This window comes from Strix aluco, chromosome Z (assembly GCF_031877795.1).
Source record: "Strix aluco isolate bStrAlu1 chromosome Z, bStrAlu1.hap1, whole genome shotgun sequence".
In the NCBI taxonomy this organism is placed as follows: Eukaryota; Metazoa; Chordata; class Aves; order Strigiformes; family Strigidae; genus Strix; species Strix aluco.
Window position 1 is genome coordinate 56,567,467 of NC_133971.1, and position 25,365 is coordinate 56,592,831.

Genomic DNA, 25,365 nt, shown 5'->3' on the forward strand with positions numbered 1-25,365 from the left:
CTCTAGTAAAAATACCTTTAGCAATCCACCTTAAAAGGAAATTTAAGCTAGGAGTGTATCTGCCCTGGCATATGTCACAGAGGTAGAGGATTAAAAATGCTTTTGCCATCAGTGAGTTTAGTCATCCATTACCTGAAGCAAGCATGTCAATACAACTATTTCAAAAGTTAGTATCTTAATCAAGCTCTGTCTTAGAAGCAGATGTGTAGGCTTTGTGGTGCTGCATTTGTCCTCTCCAAGAGCTCAGTTAGATCACTTCTGAATCTGAAGACCCTGTCTTTTTCAGTCCTTGGTTTCAAAGCCAATCAGATGGATAATAATGCACCACCTTCAAGGTATTCTACAACAGTACAGTAAAGTAAGACAATCCACTGAACAGGAGAAACTTTGCACTACATGAGCATTCTTGAAGTCAGGTAGGGGGGTCTTGACAATATGCCAAAGGTCAAAAATATTAAGCCAGTCCAAAAGTGAATTCAAGAGAACCCTGAATGGTAACTTGGAGGCAAAAAGAGTTGGGAGAATTATAGGTGACAACATAAGACAAAAAAATGGATTATCTGCCCTTTTCAAATCTCTCTGAGACTGTAACATATACAGCTGAACACACCAATGGAACTTAGCATTACTTTAAAGGGCATGATGATTTCCACCAATATGCATTCAAGCAATTTGAAATATGTCTCTGCATATGTAATAGGAAATCAGATGTTTGAAAAAGTGTGATAAATTTCAAAGCCACTTAAGAAATTTAAGCTTCTAATTGATTTAGTTTTAGTAAGATTGTTTCAGTCAGTTTTAGTAAGACTTGAGTCCTTCTGGTTCCTCTCAAAATTTCAGACCTTTAACAGAAAGAGTGTTCAACTTACATCACATAAGGCACCATAACGAAGGGTAGATAGCAGGGAGTGGACATGACTCTCACTGGTGAAATACAACCGTGTACGAACATGGCGTTCAGGGGACATAACACCCCTGGAGTAACTTGAAAGAAAAAAAACCTTATTAGACCATAATGAGATGTGTCCCTATTTTAGAAATAGCTGTAACAAATAAATAAATCACACTTTTTAATTACTATGAGCTAGTAAGATATTTTAGACATGAAAGCTACGGAGTATCTCTATTAAGTCTTATGGAAATTAATATAACTGTGTAAAAAAGTAAAACACTTACAGAGGGTGAAGCTTATTTACAGTATCATCATCTTGAGTTCTCTGAAGGTCAGAACGAATTTTTCTAACTAGAGGAGTACAGTAACCTTTGGCAATCTCTAGTTTCTCAGCCTTAGAAATACCATATTCCTGTGTAAGAAGAAACTGACTTTTAAAATTCAGTTAAAAATTAAAATGCCTTCTAATTCAAAGCTTGTATATTAGAGCCAATTAATCCTCTATTTGTTTGCTCTGACTGCAAACAGTTTTGTTTAACATTTTTATTATATTTGATTACTGACATCCCTTCAAGGAACAAGCTGTTTGCCTTTTGCTGTTTGATTTGATACCAAGAAACAGTTTTTAATTGACTAGTTAAACCACAAAGTCATTTCACCTTCTGGTATGATGAAGCATTTTTTCTCAAGCAAAACGCTTAGGGAGTTATTTCTCCTCCCTACTCTCCTGGATTTAGACATCTATGATGCATTTTACCTCACCTGATTTTGAGTAACTTTTTTTTTTAAGTAGTCAATAAAGAGACATAGGCATATTACCTGTCTAATATGTCTAGCTTAGTCTGGGGTAAACCACCCCACAGAAGATCTCCTATTCACCTCAAATAATACTGAAAAATACAACTGGAAAATAATACATCTGCTACATTATCTACAATATTTAAAAATCTGTTCTTCCAGAAGCTTCATGCTCTGTGCTGCACATGATCTGAAAGTTCTCTCATCATTATGATGGATCTTCAGTTTTCTCTAGAAAGCAACATAAGCACTTCTCCTTTGCATTATTTAGGCTTATCAAGTTTTGTTTTTCTTACTTCAGTACGTGTCCTCACTCTCTAACACTCTATTAAAATTTAAGATTAACAGGCCCACATAACAAAACACATACTTAGTACCATTGCTCTTTTGTCCTCGCTGTCAGGGAGTTTGAGAGACGGGGAGAGGAAGAAATTCCCTCACTTGCGGCATACAATATGGATAATACCTGTCTTACAACAGTACTCTCTAACTGCAGGGACACTTGGGGAAAGCTTTAGTTTGTTCTGTCCTGTTATCACAAAAGTTTCAAGTCCTGCAGCCTACAACATTTCAGAGCTAACTTGAGTTTAACAGCCTGTGGTATAAGTTTGACTTGTCTGCTTCTCATCTGAAATTCTATGTGTACATTTTTACCAGGGAGTGTTAGCATTTTGAAGCAGCAGCAAAGTCTTTTTAAATTCAAATTGCTTAAAACAAGTGAAATTAGATTAGGATTACGTGTTACTTGCAAAAAGCCTAAAAATTAAATTTCTGAAAGCAGGAAGAATGAAATTAAATGCAATTTTAGAACACACAGCTGTTCACAGGGGCTCCATTTAAATCTGACAAATGGCTGAGATAAACCACTTTAAGACACTACAGTAAACAAAGCAGATAGGTTCACATCTTAAATTGCTAGAAAAATTCACTTTGAACAGAGCTTAATGAATTATGAATCAAATTTTCTTAAAAAATCTAATCAGCTTGCTACCAGAAATAAGAGGTAATGTTAAAGGCTTCTATTACTGCAAAACAGACAGAGTAAACATTTTCACAAAATTTGAAAAAGCATCTGTTCTACACTTCATTCTGTTTAATAACTGAGAATGCTTACCTGAGGGATCACAATGTCAGCTAAAGCCTTTGAAAGTCTGTATAATTCCATTGTGTTTTCTAATTTTAAGGAGCCATTGTGCTGCACGTCGTATTTTATACAGTCGTAAATATCAGGAATTTTGCTAATATCATATCTTCCATTTTTTGTTTTAAAGTCTTTTTCTAACTTGGCCCACCTGCGCAGCATCAGTTCTAGTGTTTCACTGTGGTACAGCTGAATATCTGGATAGACACATATCTCATATAAGCAATTAAGTTCATTCAAATAATAAAAGGGAGATTTTAATTACCTGGTATTAACAGTTGAATACAGAGAGATAAAAGGGATCAAGTAAGTTAACTGCATTACTTCTAAGAAGAGGGAATAAATGCGCATATGGTTAATTTTACTGCTGAAAACATCACAGCTACATAGCTACATCAAGATAATAGAAAGCTTTGCTGCAGAAGTGCACCACTGGACTTTTAATCAAAGCTAGAGCACCAAGAATAAAGTATCCTACAGCACAGATCGTATATATAAAAAAAAAAAAAATCAACAAAAAAAAGGCTGTAAGAAAATTCTAGGAGGGACAAAGTGGAACAGGAAACATCTCTGTTTTAGAACAGACCACATATTCCATTTGTCTCTCTCTCCTGCATGTGTCAACAGCAAGAGTCAAGCAACTGGTAGAAGGGATGGATCATTCCCATCCCAGGAGAGGAGATAAGACCAAATAGACAAAACCCACTGATACTATGTACAGCTGACACTTGTACTGCTCAATCTCAGAACAGAAGCTGTTTGTATACTATACACTGCAGAGAACATTGATAACAAGTATTCCAGTATTTAGCTAGTATGAAAAAAGCACTCTGGTCACTTCCAGCATCACTGGTTCACCACCATTAATACTGATCATCATTCTATGCAATACTACTACACATTATATAGTAAACAACAGATCTTCAGCAAAGATACTTAAATATAAAAATCTACCTACGTAACTTAGCTTTAGTACCATCTGCTTTTCCTGCTACTTTTGTAGACTGCTGAGTTTCAAATAATTAAGACAAGAATTTCTGTAAACATTTGAGGAACTTCTGAACACCACACAGAGCCCTTACCTGCAACATAACCATGTGTTCCTCCCGCTTTTTACTTTAAAATTATGCATATGGAATCAGACTGTGAAAATCCCTAACACATTGTTGATGAAAGCTCTGCTAAAAGCAAATTTAATGAAGAAGAGTTACGTTACAATTCTTTCTCAGATATAAAGAGAAACTAAATAAAACTACAAAAATGTTTAAGTACCTGCAGACTTTGGATCTTCCATTCTTTGCCTGATCTGAGAAGTCAAGCTCTGGATCAAGGAATAGACCTTATCACACGTCTTTACAGGATTTTTAATAACCTGCATTGATTTTATCAATGAGATGCTTCCAGATGGAGTAAGCTGCAATTTGACATGAACACAAAATTATGTAAACAATCTGACTAGACTTAAAAGAACTGGGGAGATAAGATGGGACATAGGAAAGATTCCAAGTATTGGAGAAAAAGCATTCAAGCAGGTTGCAATTAATTTCTGAAAGCATTTCTCAATTATCTACTCCCTTTGAGGCTTTAAGAAAAGATAACATATTGAAAGGTAGTAAGATTTACTAGATTCAAAGGTGACAAGAAATTCACAGGGCAACTAATTCTATACAGTAAACATATGCAATTTCAGGAGTTCCTAAACCTCTTTTTTTGTTCCAAGACAGGAAAACCGAAAAGATTTTTAAAACTCTGCACGCACTTATCAACTTTCCGTAACTTTCTTTCAAATAACTATTGTATTCAAAAGCTTACAAAAAAGAAATGTTATCATTAGGCTATGTGTCCCACAAAATACTTTTTGTTCTGTGAAGTACCCTCCTCAGCACAACTGGAAGGAAGAACCGGATTTGCAGCAGAAACTGATACCTGAAAAAAAGTTTGGCTGTTCCTGTTTCAGGTTTTTGTTTCTACAGGACTGCAGCACAAAAACAGAAACAAAAAGAAACCCTTTAAATGCACATATATCAAGAACATAGAAGATGTCCTTCAGTGCTGACTTAATTATAGAAATTGCAGAAGCTGCAAATTATCAGCATCAAGATGAGTGTCACTAAAACAATACAGTCAATATCCATGTAAGTGAGGCTTTGTCTAATTTTTTCAGAAAAGTCTGCATAATCCAAAGTAAGCAAACAATGATATTAAACAATAAGTTATATACATAACACACATACATATCTGCACTTTCCCCAGCTTCCTCAAATGCACAGGATGATTTGGATATGGAAAACTTCTGCCCTCCACCTAATAGTAAGCAGATTCCTAGCTCTCTATTGTGACCAAGTAAATCATTAGGAAGGGTGCTCTGGCACAGAAAAAAAAACCACCTTGTTTTCCCAAATGGCAAGTAAGTTAAAAACAAAAACCCCCAAAACCCACCTAAAACCCCAGAAAAGTTATTATCATTTTATGATCCCAAAGGTTAGTTACTTTCAATGACTGTCTTAGAAGAGTGTGCTGTATCAGTTCCAGGCACATTTCAAATCCTATTATATCTATATTGCAAAAAGAAGGGGTAAAATAAATATATCCTTGAGACCTTGTACTCTCTCACTTTTTCCAAGTACTGCTGAATCCACTGCTGGCGTGGTTTGGATGATACTTTAAATCCATATATTTAAACAAACCCACATAAAGCATACACGCAGGGTAGTAAATTGTTTTTTAACAATTTGCTCTCAATACCTTTTAGAAAATAGCAGTTTAACTTAAACCTCATTTGAGGACTTGTATTCAGTTGTTATACCAGACAGAGTACGGGATATTGAAAGAGAAAGTTTCTTAACAATAATAAACATCATTTACATTTAAAACCAGGAATAATCATTTGTGTTCTGTACAGCATAAACTATATTAATATGCATTAATTTAGCATGCTAATGAGTCATTGATTAGAAAGTATTCTACTGGTTTTCAGCATCTTAGTATTCTTAAGAGTTTTTTTTAAAAAAAGGCCTTGTAGCAGATTAAATATTGAAACAACTACAGACAATACATTTTGTAATACTACTCACCGTCAAAGTAGAGATTACAGGAAGTGTAAACAATATAGTTTCATTTCCTGAATAATTAAAATATTTTTAATGGAAAAGTGGAAGAGATTTATGAGTGAGGTCCCTATCTATCTACTCCTATTTCAAAGTTTGTAGCTATTCTGATTACTCAAATTGCAATACAGCTCAAAATATCTAATATCACAATTGGTACAGCTTCCTTTGTAGTTCAAACTATTTGCAAGCACAAAATTTTTCAGAACAGATGCATAAAATCACTGCAGAAATTTGTGTGGCTATTTATATCATTTCATAGGAAACTAATCATATGCTAACCTTATCATAGTCATCAGCAGTAAATTCTCTGTCTCTCTGGAGAATTTCATGGAGTCTTGCTTTAACACGATGCTGACAGCTGCTTAAAGAATCACTGTCACTGTCCAACAGACCATTCATATTAGCACTTTTCACCATCTGGACAAGAATAGGAGTCAGCTCTCCCTCTAAGGCCAGTAGTCCCTGAAGCAAATAATACAATTAATCAAGCAAACAGAAAAAGATGAGAATATAAGACTATCTGAAAAATACACCCAAATCACTAACTTAAAATTCAAGACTGTATCACTTGTCTATGGATTAGATAAACAGGGACTTGGCAGACAATGCAGATATTTGCATAGGAATGTTCCCAAAACACTGCCTTGGTGTGCAGGATTTCTACAGTTGGTGCAACAGTGATGGTGACATGTCATAGAGCATGTTCCCCAGCAGCAGCTGAAGTGACCCTAGTATCTCAGTGGTGCCAGCATTGCTCCTGGGAGGCCACAGCTGTTCAGGTCTTGGGCTGCAGGGAGTGCACAGCGCCTCCCTGAGGCTGGGAACAACAGCAGCCTGACTTGTGTGGGACGTGCTCTGCTCAAGGCATTGAGTCACCAGATAGCAGCTATGGGAAGAGTTAGCAAACCAAATAGCATCTGGGAGGACAAATGGGAGATAGAAAGGATCTTTGCAGAGACCCTACAGAGGCAAAACCCCAAACTCTGTGTGGCACAGGAGGACAATCAAAGGCTATAGTTGAACAAGAGGTGAATGGAGACTTCCAAAACGGAGAAAGCTGGAGAATTTGTGACTTTTCTGGAAACAGAAAGGCTCTGAAGTAAGGAAGGAAATGAAGTGGTATCTCCTCAAGCCTGCTGACCAAGCAGAAAGCAGGACAGATGTCTGAAATACTTCTCCATCAATACATGCAGCATGGAAACAAAGAGAAGAAATAAGAAGCCTGAACACTTGCAGAGCTTTAAGTTTATTCAGATTACAGAGATGCGCTGGAATAGTTCACACGAATGGAGTTTTGCTATAGCTAGATACAGGGCATTTTGGAAGCCAGGAAGGCAAGGAGGCAGCAGAGTTGGCTCTATTCAATGGAGCATCTTAAACACCGGGACCTTTGCTTTCAAACCAGTGACAAGCAAGTTGTGATCTTACTTGTAAGGATCAGAGGACAAATAAGCACAGGGCAACATCACGGTGGGCCTCTGCTACAGACCACCAGATACAAAATGGGAAACAGATGAAGCCTTCTTAACAGAACTGGAGGAAAGCTGATTGCAGGCCCTGTTTTCCATCGGTGGCCTTAGCCCTGGGTACCTCATGCATGGGCAATATTGCAGGGGATAAGCAATCCAGATTTCTGGAAAACCTAAACCCCTCTCTATCACTCTGTATTACTGAAGGTCATTCACCTAAGAAGTATTTATGTGACACTAGCACTGTCTGTGTCCTCTCACACAGTATCACTGAAATGAGGAAATAAGTGAATAAATTATTAACCAGTAGAAGTATTATGCATGCAAAGGGCTATTCAGGAGGAGGAGCAAAAGAGGAATTTGACTAGCATGAAGACAGGTAAAAGAATACTTTGGCAAATATTATAGATGTAGGAAGTTCTGGATTCTGTGTTTTGTACTATAGTTCCTATAAATTCACGTTTGTAACGAAAAAAAAAAGTCTATGCTTTTTAAATATCACCACAAAATTTATAATTTCACATCAAAAAATACATGTAAAAAATATTTCTATGAAGTGCCAAGACATAGTACTGCTACCATGCCTTACTTACTAGGCATCCATTCTGACTGGCCCAAAGTAAAAAGTCTCCTGTAAAAACTTTAAGAAACTACTTCTGTTAATTTCAAAAAAAGCATCAATGTATGGTCTGTACAATTTCCCATTAAAATATATGCAAAGTAGTTTATTTATTCCACATTTCTAATAGCTTCAAACCCACTAATTTCCTCTATAAAGTTACAAATCAATAAATGAAAGATAGTTGGAATGAAAAGTGTTGTCTTCTGAACTCCAAACCTTCTGGTTCAAATCACTGAAGTGACTGAAAATTGAAATTTTTGCTCATGTAAAATGAATACATTATCTCAAATCAGTTCTAATGTCTGTGCTTTAACCAACACAAGCATACAGTCTGTCACAGAGATCTGACAAAATTTGAGGAAAGTAAGCCCTAAACAAATAAGCAAACTAAAAATGTTGCCAGTCACATCCTGGGCTGCATCAAAAGAAGTGTGATCAGCGGGTCAAGAGGTGATTCTTCCCCTCTGCTCTGCTCTTGTTAAGACCCCACCTGGAGTACTGTGTCCAGTTCTGGGGCCCCCAGCATAAGAAAGACAAGGACCTGCTTGAGCGGGTCCAGAGGAGGGCCACAAAGATGATCGGAGGGATGGAGAACCTCCCTTATGAGGACAGGCTGAGAGAGTTGGGGTTGTTCAGCCTGGAGAAGATATGGCTCCAGGAAGACCTTATAGCGGCCTTCCAGTACTTAAAAAGGGCCTACAGAAAAGATGGGGAGGGACTCTTTCTCAGGGTGTGTAGTGATAGGATGAGGGGTAAAGGTTTTAAACTGAAAGAGGGTAGATTTAGATTAGCTATAAGGAAGAAATTCTTTACTGTGAGGGTGGTGAGACACTGGAACAGGTTGCCCAGAGAAGCTGTGATTGCCCCCTCCCTGGGAAGTGTTCAAGGCCATGTTGGACGGGGCTTTGAGCAACCTGATCTAGTGGAAGGTGTCCCTGTCCATGGCAGGGGGTTGGAACTAGATGATTTTTGAGGTGCCTTCCAACCCAAACCATTCTCTGATTCTATGATTCTGGAGGTTGTTATTGGAAAGGACTAAGGTATATTGCTAGGACTGTATAATTAAAACCTGTCTGCATCTGATAAAAGAGCTTCAAATGCTTGGCCCATTAATTGGATACTTTTTCACACTGAACTAAATATTCCTTGAAAATACATTTCTTTTAAAACACAGCCTCATTATACACTGCGGACTCTAATACACCATAAATCTCCCCCAGTCTTCAAAAGAAAAAATAAACTTGAGAACATCAGAATTTTAAAAATTGAAAATACAGTTTAACATTGTACCTTTGCAAAAGCTGCTGCAGTCATCTGAACTCGTCCCTCATCAGAAGCATAGATTTTGAGATCATGTCGGTAAGTGCTATGTAATCTAAGTAAACCACATCCAGGAAATCCAGCATAATCTCCTACCAAACAAACATTTTGCTCAAACTCTCATTTTGCACTTGATTTATGAAGGGATTTATGCAGGTCAAATTTCTTTTTAATTATTATAATTTATTTTTTTTACCTTGTCCACCTGGATACATACACCTGAAAGCCCTTCCAAGCTCCTCTGCTTGCACCCTGCCTGCAGGAGTCAATTCTCCTCCCCATTTTAGAACCAGAAGCAGAGACGGCTCATTTCTTCTATTATCTAATTGTACACAGAGAGAGGGGTTTAGTAGTGAAGTATATTCTAAATATTTTGGGTTTTTTTGCAAATGAATGAAAATATTTGGACTATGCAGGGCTTCAGAAAGGATCTCTTCAGCATTATGAATCTTTAATAGCATTCTAACAATAAGAAAGTATTGAACCGAAGAACTAAAAGGGTACTTAAGCAGAGAAACCTGAAGTAGTTAAATTATGGAGAAAACATAAGTGTAAAATATTTAGCATGCAGTCTGAAGCAAAAAGTAAACTGAGACAGAAAAATTAAAACAAATTGGATGCTAAATACCCTACAGTTATTTCAGTCAATAACCATTGGTCAAGGATGAGAAAAACTTATAAAAGTTTTTAAAACAGCAGTAAATGTTGAGGGGATTTTCTCATCTCAGTCCAAAAACACTAAAGCTTCTTTTCACTCTACTTTTCTGTTACAAAAAAGCAGTGTTAGAATACAAAATTACTGCATAGTTTTAGGTGTACGATTCAGCAGATTAAGAGACTCTGAATATCTGCCAACAACACAAACATTCATTCAAAACAACATATTCCCTTTAACATCAAGACCACTTGGTATACCATTAATCCATGACTATTTAAACACACATGATATTAAGTGATTAGGTGCAAAAGTAATACAGTACCTTCCTCTTCGCTGGAAGTCTTTGGGCAACCATGAGGAAGATATGTTAACTGAACTTTGCGATTTATGCCTGAAAAATGCCCATACCTGGAGTAGGAACAGGGGAAAGTGAGAGGGGAAGAGGGACAGAAACATTCTGAATATTTTCCTCCAAACCTGCTATGCTCCTGTAACAGGATATAATAAATCTATGCTGGTCATTGATTTGAGCATTTGACCATCATTTAATGAAGCTTAGAAAAATCCTGACTCAACAAGCACAGAATGACTACAGAAATATCAACCATTCTATAATGAAACATTTAAAAATACTACCTACTACTTTTTTTCACAACACTGAACATAAAAGTATTAAAAAAAAAAAAAAAGCAGCATTTGCAGATTGCACAAGTATTTATCTAGTCAGAGCTGCAACTGCAGTGGCTATGAGTATTCAGAATCTGATCTGGCAATGTAGATTGGCTACTATTTTGTTAGGCAATTAAGTTCTCAAGCAGAACTCAGTATTTCAAACAATCATCATAAATTTAAGTAATAACTGTCTTTGCCTTGATTTTTTAAAAATTAGTTATCTACTAGCATTTAGAGTTCTGAGAGCCCAGATCCTTAACAAAGCTTGATGCCTTAGGTTTTTGTTTGGGTTTTTTTTGGGTTTTTTTTTTGTTTTTTTAATTATTAAATATTTCAGACTTAATATATACAAAGCCTTATTTATCTGGAATCCTCCAAGTTTGCTGTAAGTAGACAGTATACATGATGAAAGTTCTTACTGGCTCCATCAGACTTCACTATGTCACACACTGAAAGAAGCAGATCCTACACTCTAATATTTTCATTTTAAAAACATGCAAGAAGATAAAATTTGAGATCAAAGAAAGTAACTTTTTCATGTAGAAAGTAAACTGAGACACTAGATAAAGCCGTAAGTTCAATTAAAAAGGAGAAAAAACAGAAATGGCTCAGTTCTCCTTCATAATGTCAAACACGACATCCTTTTTCTTGATAACCCTTGTACTTGAATTAATATATCATTACATATTTGATAACCATTGCAATCCAAGCAGTAACTGGTCAAACAGGTCAAAACAGCAGATACTTTGTCACTATGAAGCATGAAAATTAGACACTTACATTTCTAACACAGTCTTTAGCTGTTCAAGTTTTGCTTTACTTTCTTCAATTTCAGAATCATTGTTTTGCCCAAGTTCTACAAGGAGCTGCCTTGCTATATCAAGCACTTCCTAAAGAAAGAAAACATAGGATTTACTTAAATAATGTTCTACCTATAGAATACCACAGTAAGAAAATAAAGACAAACTTGCCTGCAGCTGTTTTGGTTTTTTCAGTTTTAGTTTTCCAGATTTATATCCATCACATTTTTCAAAGAGATCAAAAAACCTTTAAGAGAAAGAATATTGATTTAAAATGCAGTTAATAAGTTAAATTATTACTTGAACAAGTGGCTCTGAAACTTAAAGCAGTCTGAAATTAGCAACTTTACACTATTTGAAAAGCAGGTTAAAACTCGCACTAGAGAGGTCAAAGCAACCTTTATTCAAATTCCATTTCCCAAGAAAGTCTTCAACACATTGGAGAAATAAGAGCACTAAAAATGTTCTCTTATTGACTTGCTAAGTGTTAAAGAAAGAGGGAAGATATTCTATAAACCAAATGACATAATACTTAAATATTGTATGTCAATTCTTACTCTTCAAGAATGATCCTGTAGGGATCCTGTAGGAAGTAGAGACTGAAAATACCAAATGAGCAGTCCTACAGGGTTACAGCATCTCTGTATTCAGTATCTCTGAATGCAAGAATTTAGTCCCAAAACAAATAATTGCTTTTTACTGAAATCACACCCAATTCCAGGCCACTTATGTAACTTTATGAATGCTAACATAAAGATGGTATCTACCAGAAATTCAGAGTTATCAAACTTTGACAAAAGTAAAAGACAAAAAGGTGGTGCAATAAGATGACATCTCACACAAGGTTAGGATAAAAAGAGAAAGGCAGAAGTCACAGTCAAGCAGTGAACCAGAAACATTCTCTGCTGCATTATTCTGAATAAAGACATCTATAGAGACAAATACACTTTCATTAAGATCAAGTAGGACTGTTCACAAGGCACAGCATGTGATGAAGGAAGTCTGCACAAGTAATTTGACAGTCCTGTTAGAAAAGAGGTGCATACTTGTGAAACAGCTGCAACATCAGTTAGATTTAAAAGAAAACAAAACAAAGCAACTTGTATGATGTAACTCCTGCTCAACTCCTTGCTTGCAAATCCCCAGGAAGCAAGCCCTGCTCATGCAAACTAATTTTTACCAATATTGTACTTACTTCTGATGTTTTACTTCCATTTTCATTTTTTGTTTTGGTGTTCGGTCCCCATGGCGTATTACAGCTATAACACACCTAAGTTCCATCCTGAAATTTCAAGAGAGTTATATTTCACAATTCTATATATGAGGGTCTTTTATTTAATATTAAAACCACCATGAATCAAGACGACTGACAAAGTTGTAGTTATCTGACGTAACTACAGGAGTGATGGAAGGATATGTAAGAGTATAAGGTTAACTGAAAATGATGCAACGTTTAAATATAAGCATTGATTTTATGACTTAGGTAACTACAGAATATCTATTTTAAGTAGATTTTAAAACAACGATATTGATGTTCATTAAATGAGAGCATGTTTATTAGAAACTATGCATATTAAGTTGGTGCTGGAACAATGATCAGCAGTGAAGGAAGCTATGCATAAAAGATGCTACACTTGAAAATCTGCCATTCTATACTCAGCTTCACTAAGGGTCAGAAACTCTGGTTGCTGACATAGTAATTGTGACTCCTTCCTTGTTTTCATCACACAAAACAAGCGCTCATAGGCCAAAGTGGGCACACCTTGTGAAGAGAAAAAAAAAATTCACACAAAAGTTTTATTAGGAGCTTGCACAATTCAGGTGTAGCTACTATTTTTTTTACATTGTTCCAGAGGTGGTTGGCACAATAGGGATGTCTTCAGCTTCCAAAGGAATCGACCATGGTATCTGAAACTGGGGAGCAAGTTCTCTCATGATGATATTTCTAAAAAAGGGGTTAAAAAGAAAAAACACTAAGTATAAAGCATAGCTTATACAACACATACAAACTCCAAACCAAACAGATAATACATACATGCATTTTTATCAATGTGGTTTTAGAGTACTAGCAGTCATGAGTCTAGATGCATATTTTTGTGCAATTGTGTAATAAAAACCTACTTAAACAACAATTTAAAGCTACTACAACTGCTACAGAGACATTAGCCTAATGGGCCTGGATTTGTAAGAAACCTCAGTTTTTGAATTAAGTTCCTAGGAGTTTCTTGGATATGATTTAGTCTTGTTAATTCACATTCAGACACCTGACTCCACTGCCAGACTCTAAGTCCCTGATAATCAGCTAGCCATTCTCATTAAAGAATAACCGGTACCTTTGGTGGTAACTTCTCAAAAGTTTCTGTGATAGAACTGGAAAAACAGGTAAAGTCTCTCTGGTCATAACGACAAAATGACAACACTGCCTTCACCTACAGAATGTTGTTAAATCTTGCTAATGTTCTGTTTCAAATTCAGATTAATATCTACATAAGAAGTAGTAACACAGATGAAAAAAACTGTCCATCTTAAAGTAGCATAAGCCAAAATTTAATTTCTAAAAAGGTCAGAAAGAATCTGCTGTTACTTAACACTGCAATGTATTACTTTAAGGAATAAAGCATAAGGAAAAAATTATGAGGTAACTTTTTTCAGAGAATTCAACAGCTACAACAATTTCAATAAGAAGAAATCAAAATGGGTCTAAGAACTGTAACTCTAACTCAAAAAGTGGCCTAAAACAACAGGACTACAGTTGTTATCCAAGATTTCAGCTTAGCTCTTCCTCCATTTACCAAGATCCCAGACCATTTGATAATGCAGAAAGTCATGCTGTATTTAATCAGTGCAATCTTACTGTAAAGCCAGTTCAGCTGGCCAAAACGGGATCAGCCTACTTTGAGGGCAACATTTTGTTGGCAGAGTTCACTACCCATTCTATATGATCCCCTGTTAGACCTTTTTTCCCTCCACTAGTAGAAAGAAGACTGTATGACAGAAGATACCTTGATGCTACATCAGTCTGGATTTACCACTATGAAATCCAGAAATGTACAAGTATACACCAGCTACAGATCAAGGACAGTGTATGTTAATTTGGGCACATATTAAACAGCAGCAAGCATAACCATACAGTGGTGTTTCTCTACTTGAAAAAAACCTCAACTACCTTTACGAACTTAATCCGGCTTTCAAAATACTTATTCAGTTAAAGTGTTCACAAAACACTCAGATTCAGATGTTTTGGATGATTGTAGGAATACGGAATTTATTTAGGATTTATTTATTGATTTAGAATTATTTAAAATAGTTTATTTATTTTATTATTTAACTTAATTACTTATTTTATGTTATATTTAATTTTAAATAATTATTTTAGGAATAAGGAATAAATAGCACATAAACTAGTCACATACAACAGAGTGAATAGGCAAAACTCCTGAAATAGATCAGTAAGCTCTTACCCCAGTATCTTAGCACAATCATCATAGTATTTCATGGAGTTTTTCACAAAACTGAAGCCATTCACATCACAGACATAGGACTGTCCATTAGCACGCAGCAAATCAAAGCCACAAACTGTTTGCTGTTTTTAAGAATAAAAGTTCAAAAACATCAAAAGATCACCTTCCTTAGGATTGCTTATTCTAAATAAACTTTATATTTTAACATCTGAAAACATGACAAAAATATGACAGATTTTATATCCAGTACCTTTTGCCAGTGCCATGTTAGGTTCACTCATGTCATGCAAACATCTTGCTATTTTAAACTTTATATCCCCAACTTGATTTTTTACCCTTCCTACATATGCCTAGAAGTATCAGTACGGAAGGTCAAGTTCACATGTGCACAAACTTAAACCTTCAAGATTTACAGCACAAGCAATGGTGAGCCTACAGATACTCAATTCTGACAGTGGTTTCCCCTACACATATTTTTTAAGGGTGGCAGGCAAGAAACGACAAAATAATGATAAAAACATTTTTGTCAAAATTTACATTTGACAGGATAGTTTTGACACTGACATAATACTGATATTGTTAGTAAAGGATACTAGATGCTATTTCAACAGATTACTTTTTTAGATCTTAAAGCCCACTTTGCTAGGTGATAGAGGTTCACATCCTACAGGCTCCATAATGCCACCACAGTTACACACAGGTAATGAGACAGACTGAAAGAAGCCTTTTAATAAGACAGGTGAAAGGAGGGTAAGAGATTGAATGAAGTTCTGAACAAAGGGATCTTAAAACTATAACAAAATGGAAACTATCAAACACTTCAAATAAGGACCTAGTCATGTCAGTACCAAAGTAACATTTAATTGGGCCCAACCTAAATACTAGGTAACAAAGTTACAAAAACTTAACTACTGAAACTGTGTTTTGCTAACTTAGAAACCACTAACAAAATGTGTGAACTGATACACTGTGGGCTAACAAAGCACAATAGCAACATTCAGGAAACTTAGGCAACATAAGCAATCCATCCAGACCTTTTCAATCCACTAAACGAAGAATTCTTCTAGATAAAAAAAATATATGAGTGTGGATATTTAACTTTTCAACTTCCTAGGAGTTCTGCAGCAATTATCACTGCTGGCTCTGTGCACTAAAACCCTATGGAAGTTTCACTTAATAAACAATTAACACTAAATGTTTCATCAGATAGGAAAGTAATCTGCTTACTTTAAAGGCAAGGCATACTTTCCAGGCAATTAACTTCTCTCTTGCATTCAGGATGACTGGATACCTCACTTCTTTTCCTTCACTATCTCGTTCTACCTTGCCATCCAGAGCTGGAGACTTCCGGGCTTCAGCATGAGCATAGTCTGGACCTACTGTGTACACCTTTATTGAAAAACAGGAACTCTTGTTTCAGTGTAATTAAATTACATTACATATATGCATACATTTTGTTAAATTTATCTCAGATGTGAGACTTCAAAAGATACCAGCTGCTTTCATAATTGAAAAGTTCACTCTAAAGTACTTGTCCTCAATGGCATTCTCTGCCTTCAGAGAACACCCATCATTTACTGACAACCTAGGATAAAGCAAGAGGAGAAAACAGTTGGAGCACAGGTAAAGAAAAATAATAATTATAGAAGTTAATGAATAAAAATGAATTTCTTAGTGTTGGTACAGAGGTAAAGAACAATGTTTTTCTCTCCAAAACATCTGCAGAACTTGGAGAGCAGATTAATTTGAGAACTATTTCAGTTTACTTGATTATGGAAATCTGGCTGCAGGACTAAGTGATTCTCTTAATTTTCATATTTTAGGCAGGACTAAGCAAAGCAAAGATCTGTCCAGTTTTAGCATGACAAGGCAGGGGCTTGAAAGAATGTGCTATCTATTCTGCTGCAGTTTCGATGCACACTGCAAGGGTTGGGGCATACTCTAGAACAGACTTGCCAGCATCTCTCAAAAATGGGCTACTGTCACTTTAATTAAAAACAAAACTCTAAACTTTGATAAAAAAGTATTCAACTAAACCAGACGATTGCAAATACTGCCCATTTAGTCAATTCAGGCAAGAGGGCAAGTTGAGTGAAACTGCCTAATATAAAGCTAACAGTCTTGTTACTTGAAGAAAATCCACTATTTATTTCAGGTGTTAAAAGTTCACAGCTGCTGCTTGATGACTACACTACAAGTAGCCAAAATAGTCCCCATCCCCCAAGTCATTTGCATCACTTCAGGTTTCTAGAAACTCTTCTTTTTGGAAACAGTTTGTAAGGCTCTTACACAGATGTCTGTAAACTCAGATTAACATATTGCAAAGTGTTGCACAATATAATCATCTGAAGAGTATAGCTCATGAAAACACAGCAACTTAAAGAACAGAGAATTTGTCTGAGAACATAAAATGAGCATTCCCCTCATGTAACACCAAGTGGAAGTTGACTGCAATTGATAAAAGGGCTCTTTGGCCTAAAATTGGATTAGATCTCACACGCTCTAAACCTCTACTTTTTGTCTAAATAAGGTGATCTCTCATGCATATTGTAAAACATTTCTTTCACATGTTTTGTGATGGGCTTAAAATAGCCAGAACTAACACAAAAGAAATAAAGCATCTCCATCATGGCTGGCTTAACACCTATTCTGCTATTGTTCTATCTTAGCATTCTTTCATGATACTTAATCTTTACATCTGTTAAGAAAATAAATGAACAAAAGAGTGAAAGTAAATACAGATAAGGTCAATGCATTATTTTCTGCAACTTCATATAATTTTAGAAAGTAACGTTTGTTTATTAATTAGAATACTAAGATAGTTGGTAAAATCTATTTCAATTACAGACTACTTCATAATCTTCAGACAAAGTATCTAGGCAGCATCTGCTTACACAGGAAAGTATGTGCTGTTCTGGCACTAAACAATACAAGAAAGAAAGACAATGTGTTGGGTAATAAGCCTCCAGCACTTGATTCTAACAACATAAGCAAAGTTGCTCTACATTACAAGTACTGTGTTTAGCTAGAATAAGAATCATGTTCTTTATTTATGAACTGTATCAAAACTTCATTAAAATTAATCCTTGACACAAAGATATAAGCTCTTGGAGCACTTGATTTAAATATAAATAAGAAGGTGCAGTTGTCATACCTTCACATCAGTGCCATCTGTAGGCATGAATTCCTCATAAATATAGGAGCCTGTTTTTCTCACGCTGCTTTCAGGGGAATAAACACTGCTTCTGCTGCCAATCTGAAACAAATATTTTTCTATTAATAAACTCACAGGCTACTGCCTGAGAAACTTTAAAACTCCTTAAAATAACACACTTGTACTAAGAGAACACTTCCTGTACTAAATGAAGCAAGTACGTTTTGATCACTCCTGAGATTTTTATAAGATTCTAAAAATGCACTGATAGCGTATGCTTCTTTTACCTGTAAGAATTGGCAGTGGATGACAAGTCTATTGCAAGGAACAAGCGTCTTCATTCAATCTACATGTTCTCCTGAAAAGAATTTATCTGATCTGCCACTACTCCTACACAAGCAGGACAGGACAAAACAGGTCCCAGCTAACATACAGACAGGGCAGAATTACTCTGCAATTCTCTTAGGTATCTACAAATTTTCAATAGTTTTAGTGCAATACCCTCACCTTTCGAAAGAGCCTCTGGCTTCCACCTCCAGCAGATGTTGGATAATAAATGTAAACATTGTGGTCCTCAGCACTAACTGGCTTTTCTACAAAAGGCTTTTGGAAAATTTCTCCATTCACTTCCACATGATCTTCTCCTTCAATCAAGCTGCATTCTGAAGAAACAGTGCAAACAACAGAGATGTAATAACATATTCATGGAATTAAATGATTAGAGATTTATGGTAATTTTGTAGGTTGACATTGAAAGATTATATTATATTTTGATTCACTGATTTGTTACTGACTGCACAAAGATTTGATGATCATGTGTTGAACAAGTCTGCATTATGTTGCTTGAATACTGTTCCAGGATTTCTGTTGATTCACTCAGTGTCAGACAGGAAATTGTCTCCTACAGATGCATAAGCTTGCTTGGGTGCTATCTTTTTTTAAAATGTTTTGAAGACAGAGGGTAAGGCTGTTTGCCTCTTTCTTCAGTGACTTTCTCTGAAATATCATGGGGATGGCAGATGGACAGTGAACATGGCATAGTGCAAAATACAATAGTACTTTTAATAGGCTGAGAACTGTCTCATACTGTGTGCTTGATGCACCTTGAACAGTCCTCTGCAATCAGGGATGAGGAATCTCTTCACTGCTGGTTGGCTGCATGTAGCAGCTTTTATTTGACGTTTGTAGCATAAGTGAGTCCTTTTCCCCCTAGATTACACAGACATTTTAACTCAAAATTCCGTACCTCTTTCTTAAGAGCTACACCACAGTAATACTTAAATTTTCTTTTTCTTATTTCTTACTCCTGTGTCTTGTCCTGTCATTGCAATCTCCTATTGCTGCTGTAAGTTTTCATTTTAGTAAAAAGACCTGTTAAGTTTGTTTTCAGGTACAGAAAAAAATTTATTCCAATTTATATTCAGGGTATATAATCTGCAGATCTACCTGGACTAGATTTCCCTTATATGGTTGCTTGTATTTAGAAGGGAAGGTATTCAAGAGCCTGACTTGTTTCTGTCAGTATTACTTTCCTACATAAAATTACTAATTATTGTGGGTAATAAAGCATCGTGAATGCTGCTCTCTTTGGTGACATATTAAAACTCAGTTTGAGTTTGGAGGCCCTTATATTCTAGTTGTTCTATGATGGCTGTAACAGGACTGTAACACCAGGCTTCAGCATCACGCTTTTCAGATGCATACCTGTACTGTCTTTGGTTGGGATGGAGTTAATTTTCTTCACAGCAGCTGGTATGGTGCTATGTTTTGAATCTGTGACCAAAACAGTCTTGATATTTTAGTTATTGTTAAAAGGTGCTTACACAGCCTCAATGCCTCTTCTGTTTCACATAATACCCCCCACAGCCAGTAGGTGTTAAACCACAATACTTTATAAACACTGGAGGAGAAATCAACCTCTGCACAAATGAATTAGTTGTCTAGCAAGTGAAATTTAGCTTTCTGCTATATATGTACTGTTCTCCAGTGGAAACAAAAAGATGCCAGTGGTTGATATTTTAGTCATCAGTTTTTACCTTGGGGATTGTTTGGATCACGGTTCAGAATTGCATAGCGAGGAAGTAAAATGCCTTCAGCTTTAAGAATACCATATACTTCTCTTCTAGAAGAAAAGAACAGAAGTTGCACAGTAAGACAGCAAATGCTGTCAATATTTGGTTTTCACAGTCCATGAGTAAAGGAGAAGAAAAAGACATACTTTTTTTTTTAAAATCACACAGCATAAGATTACATATATAATGCTCTACTTACTAATAAAATGCTTTAAAGGGCCCTGACACAGCTGTATCTCTGCAGTGATCTCATCATTATGAATAAAAATGTAATTTGCTATGACAGTACTGTCATCTCCACTCTGGCAGTGCAACAGCAATTTACATAGAAGATTTCTTTTGTTAAAGGAGATTATTAACATGAAGGGTTGAAAAAGTTTATACAGGACAGCAACTGAAGGCATCCAAAACAGCAAGTCTGCTCACTGTTCAGAAGGCTCCAATGTTTATGTATTTCGTTCACTATTGTTTTGTTAATATTTGCTATGCATGACTGCAGCTCCAAAAGAAAATTCACTTTGAATAACTACACTTCTGTTAAATATCCACTTAACAGGAAAAAAGACCTTTAGTAAGTCACATGGAATTCTACAATTACAGGAGTTTGTACAGTTGCTATACATACCTATGCTACATGTATTTTCAGAGTTTAAATTTTTTTATTTGCTAAGCTTTAGACAAACATATCACCAAATTTCTACCTTGGTAAATCTTCAGACATATAAATATAAAAGCAGTAAAAGAAAAAACACACCTAAAGACATACCTCAGAAAACTATGCATATATTAATAAAGTATAACATTCACTGTAACTGTTTCTATGCAATAATAACAGATTCTTACAGTCTCTGACATGAAAGTAGTTTGCTGTTCTCAGGTAATTAGTGTTGCTTACCTGTCCTGTATGTGATACTGCATATTCAAGTCATTGATTATGAATGGATTCCTGAGCTTTGCATAGGCAACTGCTTTGTCCAGTGGAAATCCTAAAATATTTATTAAGGCAAATAAATTAAAACTACAAGACACAATACCAGTAAATAGTTTAGAACCTTTTTATTCAAGATTTAGAGTACAACCAGAGACATAGTTCAAGCGGGAAGATGCTCCCTAAACTATAGACACACTTAACGTCAGCTTAAGACAATCATGAAACTACAGCCTAATGTTAGTATAGCTGTCAAAAGCAGTGGTCCTGTCACCAATTCCCTCCTCCTCACTCCAAATTCTTCCATAGGGCCAGAACTAAGGCTTTTATTGACTCTGCCTGAAAATATGATTTTTAACTTCAGTCTACTCATCTGTGGTTCACTGTCCAGCCCCACAAAAAACCCTAGATATTAGTAGGGATACATGAACAAGAGGCCAGAGACCCAAAACTCCCACTGAGAAAGCAGCATGCATTAGTTATTGGACCAAGCAAGCTTTAGATCACCATTTGCACTGGCTCCACAAATACTTACCCATGGAATAGCTACTTTAAATACCATGTTAGATGGGACTTTCTCAAGCAATGAAAACAGCATAATTTAAAACACTTGTATTTTAAAAGTCAGTTGTATTATATTAAACAAGACAAATGAATCGCTTCCTAGGAAAATCTAATAAAACTACAAGACAAAAAAAATAAAAAGACCCTCAAAATGGTTAAAGTACTTAGATGTCACAAATTTTGATGGTATTATTAGAAGATTTACCTTTAGAATGAAAAGAAATGAGACAGTCACATAAAGGCCAGTTTTCTACTGGCTCATTCAAAATAACATCTTCTTCAAATATTACCACAGTTATGTACTTAAACATCGAGAGGCGTTCAAGAATTTCTTTCATTGGTTTGGATTTAGATTTCTTAGCCATTGAACAAATCCCAACTGCAATTTGTCTTTCTGGTGGCTGAAGAGAGGGTGGGAAAAAAGCAATTATTAAGATTTCTCAGAACACAAGAGGGTTTTAGTAGCACAATACTAGAGCAGATATTTTCTGTTAAAATTCACATACTGCCTTTAACTTAGATTTAATCAGGTAAAGCAGGTAGCAGGTAGCAGGTAACAAAGCACAGGATCACAGCATGCCACACTGCATCCTTATGAAAAATGCCTCAAAAATGAAACTGTTCAATAGCTCTACACTACTTTTTTTGAGTATCATATCAAGAACAAATACACAGGATCAAAATCTAAGTCAGAAATGTCAAATCTGAATGAAATCATACTTACGGCTTACTCTGAAATTAAGTATCAATTCATTTTTAAACTATTTAATTTTTCTGTATCTACTTAGTAGTCACAAGGCTTCTCATCTTATTACCTATTACTACAAGTGAATTACGAAAAGGAAAACTAGTAAACCCGAAAATAGTATTATAGATTTCTGAGCTATTTTGTGCATAGACAGTTTCACTCTTCCTCTGCATATACTATATTTTCCTTCATGTTATAAGCCTTTAAAAATGTCTTTCCCCCAGTGGTATTCCTAAGTGCAACAACATCCAACCTACTTCTCCTTTGTTTAAAAAGAAACAAAAAAACCATGCTAGAATAATCCTTTATTTCAACTTAATGCTGCTAATTTTGCTCTACACGGTAAAGTGTTTTATTAATACTTTCTTGCATTTAAATTTTTTAGACATGATTGAATTCAATGAAAATTTAATCCATTACCTAAGGTGAAATGTTACAGAGTAAAAGAACAGCAAAATACAGCTAAAAATATTACATAACATGATGACTCAAGCATAATAAATTAAGTTTGTTTTAAACAAACCAAAAATTGGTAAGCAGTGCTAAAATACAATTCAGAACACCCTGCAAGGATAATAAACTAAGGTATAACTTAATTTAGCATGCACCTTCTATATGCCAAGACAAGGAAGAAGAATGAAAACATGTCAGATCTTAATGAAAACATCAGTAAGATGAAAAAAGAAATACTGAGTCTGTTCAAACTGAAAAATCAAAAGTTAACTCTGCAGGAGTTGACAAAACACACAAAGGAAAAAATCTTGATGATTTTTTGCTATTAATTAGCCAAATAAATAAAATGAAGGCTTATGCCATCAAGTTAATTCCCAGAATCCAAATGAAGTCCGCAAAGCTGGCACATCAACCTCAGCTGCCCTAAAACTCTGCATTAAAGTCAAGCACATCTACTTCAAAGTTCAAGGTATACTTACTTTTCACGTGTGCTACATTTCCAAACATAACTGACAGATCACTATCTGAATATGAACAATTTCCCAATTCAGACCACCATTTCAGTACTGACTTCTGTAATCTAACACCATTTCAAACTGAAATTATGCTAAAGAACATACAGAATAGTATACACATGCACCTACAGTACATACAGAGTCATATTCTTCCTCCTCTTCTTCCCCATGGTCATAGAAGTGTTCATAATCTGTAGATCTGGCTGAATCCAATAATTCTTCTCCATCTTCTCCACCTACAAAGAATCTAGGAGGATCATTTTCTGTTGCACTAACAGACATGGTTACAAGATCTATAGAGATCTATGTAGAAATTCCAGTCACTTTGGCAGTTGAGATACTGGGCATGTTTCCTGCCGACTCGCGAACACAAAAGTCCTCTGCTCTCTGGTGTTGCTTGTGCAGTGTTGACAGTGTGATGACGTTGCCTGCCAGACACTGTTTAACTGGTATCATCTGCTCATTATTGCTTTGATTTGCTGCTTCAAGAAACCCACAATAGGCTACAATTTGCCTCTGAGATGATACAACTTTTTAACCTAAAAGAAATATACAAACAAACAAACAACAAGAAGAAAAAACACACTTGATAAAGGCACATAAAAATAAACCCTTCTCATTTAGAAAGAGTGTTTGGGATTTACATACTTCTGAGCAAAGCATCAGTAATAAAATGGTGCACACTACACACAGTCTGTACTTTTACATGTATGTTTAGAGCTGGGGGAATAATTTCAATATTTTCATAGCAGTGCAGACATTTTAAAAGTAGACAACATAACTCATGAAAGTAAAAACTCTCAAATGCATTTTCTTCCTAACTTAAGAAGGGTAAAGTGCAGAGTATGTCTTTTATACAAATAATAAAACCCAAAAATCTTCTCCAATATTTGTGACATTTAACTCACCATCCTTGTCATCAGCTGCTTTTTCCCAAAAAGTTTCCTAATCAAATGGCAGACAAAAATGCTAATGAAAACTATAAAGTCTCCATTAGGACTATTCTTAAATAGAAACCTGTTCTTTCAAAAACTGACTAAATCCTTAGTGTGAAAGCAGAATGTATGTGCCAGCTTGATGCTTATTTATTTCCAGCAAAGCATTGCTTTATTTTCACACTGAAAAATTAATATTTACAAAGATGTAGACTAGCACTGCCTTCTGTCAAAAGTACTTCTAAGCACTAATGTACCAGTAAAGTGAACACGTATTGAATACTTTTAACCAGTCATGTGAAAATAAAATCTTGGCCAAATAACTTGTATACAGAAACAGAGACTCAGAGCTCAGCCTTCTGTTGTTTTAACTAGGTAACTGTTCTTGCTGTAAGCTGCGCATGGCTTTATACCATTAATTATAATCCATTATTACTACTTAGAAAATTAATAGGCAGTTACTTGTTTAGAAGCTCATCTGATCAAACGCTTTAAGTTGTTTATTAGTCAGATCATTACGTAAGTGCCATTCAACAATGATGTCTCAGCAGAACTGAATTTGTCTTTAAATATCTGTCAAAAAGACTGGCTGTTCTATGAACAAAGTGAAGCAATAGTAAATTCCCAATGGTAATCAACCATTCAGCTTCCTGTGAAAGAGGATGGTAAACAGAGCAAAAGTTACCCAGGAATAATCTGTCCTAAATCAGAGCAATAGGTTATGCATGGGTAAACAATACAGCTGTTTCAGATCCAGAAGCTCAAGCTGAGGTCCTAACAACAGACACATAAGGATCCTGGGGTGACAGCAGAGGGTTAAAAAGATTAATTTCTGAAACGTATTTGTTACGTATCTGCTCTCCTTCAATTCTGTTAATGAAAAATTACTTTCCCTTAGAATGTGAAACTGCAGCCATTCAAACTTCAAGCAACAAGAACAAAATGAAATTTCAAACACCTAAATCATCTTGCTCCCACAAGAGTTAGAGATTAGGTATTGAGATAAATCAATCCTGCTTACAACAGGGTGAAGAAAACAAGCTTTCCAAATCC

The 25,365-nt window shown here is 35.6% G+C and overlaps 1 protein-coding gene across 20 annotated transcripts in view; it reads right to left on the bottom strand.

Annotated features, from left to right (window-relative positions):
* The window catches only part of PPIP5K2 (diphosphoinositol pentakisphosphate kinase 2), a 52,143-nt gene that overhangs the window by 16,731 nt on the left and 10,047 nt on the right, over nucleotides 1–25,365 (bottom strand). For 12 of the 20 annotated variants that reach the window (XR_012621678.1, XR_012621677.1, XM_074812843.1 and 9 more), the window contains exons 2-21: nucleotides 23,507–23,916; nucleotides 21,867–22,062; nucleotides 21,065–21,155; nucleotides 20,134–20,219; nucleotides 18,605–18,759; nucleotides 18,098–18,199; nucleotides 16,171–16,332; nucleotides 14,944–15,065; nucleotides 13,326–13,427; nucleotides 12,678–12,764; nucleotides 11,654–11,729; nucleotides 11,463–11,572; nucleotides 10,333–10,418; nucleotides 9,549–9,674; nucleotides 9,323–9,444; nucleotides 6,221–6,403; nucleotides 4,104–4,245; nucleotides 2,805–3,028; nucleotides 1,177–1,304; nucleotides 870–984 (exon numbers count right to left, since the gene is read on the bottom strand). Coding sequence is in view for 18 of the 20 variants with exons in the window: in XM_074812843.1 (XP_074668944.1) it covers nucleotides 870–984; nucleotides 1,177–1,304; nucleotides 2,805–3,028; nucleotides 4,104–4,245; nucleotides 6,221–6,403; nucleotides 9,323–9,444; nucleotides 9,549–9,674; nucleotides 10,333–10,418; nucleotides 11,463–11,572; nucleotides 11,654–11,729; nucleotides 12,678–12,764; nucleotides 13,326–13,427; nucleotides 14,944–15,065; nucleotides 16,171–16,332; nucleotides 18,098–18,199; nucleotides 18,605–18,759; nucleotides 20,134–20,219; nucleotides 21,065–21,155; nucleotides 21,867–22,062; nucleotides 23,507–23,659 (2,568 nt within the window). In the remaining 2 variants the exon portion in view is untranslated. Of the gene's footprint in view, nucleotides 1–869; nucleotides 985–1,176; nucleotides 1,305–2,804; nucleotides 3,029–4,103; nucleotides 4,246–6,220; nucleotides 6,404–9,322; nucleotides 9,445–9,548; nucleotides 9,675–10,332; nucleotides 10,419–11,462; nucleotides 11,573–11,649; nucleotides 11,730–12,677; nucleotides 12,765–13,325; nucleotides 13,428–14,943; nucleotides 15,066–16,170; nucleotides 16,333–18,097; nucleotides 18,200–18,604; nucleotides 18,760–20,133; nucleotides 20,220–21,064; nucleotides 21,156–21,866; nucleotides 22,063–23,506; nucleotides 23,917–25,365 lie in introns of all 20 variants that reach the window. The other 8 variants (XM_074812844.1, XM_074812840.1, XM_074812838.1 and 5 more) reach the window with 2 other exon arrangements.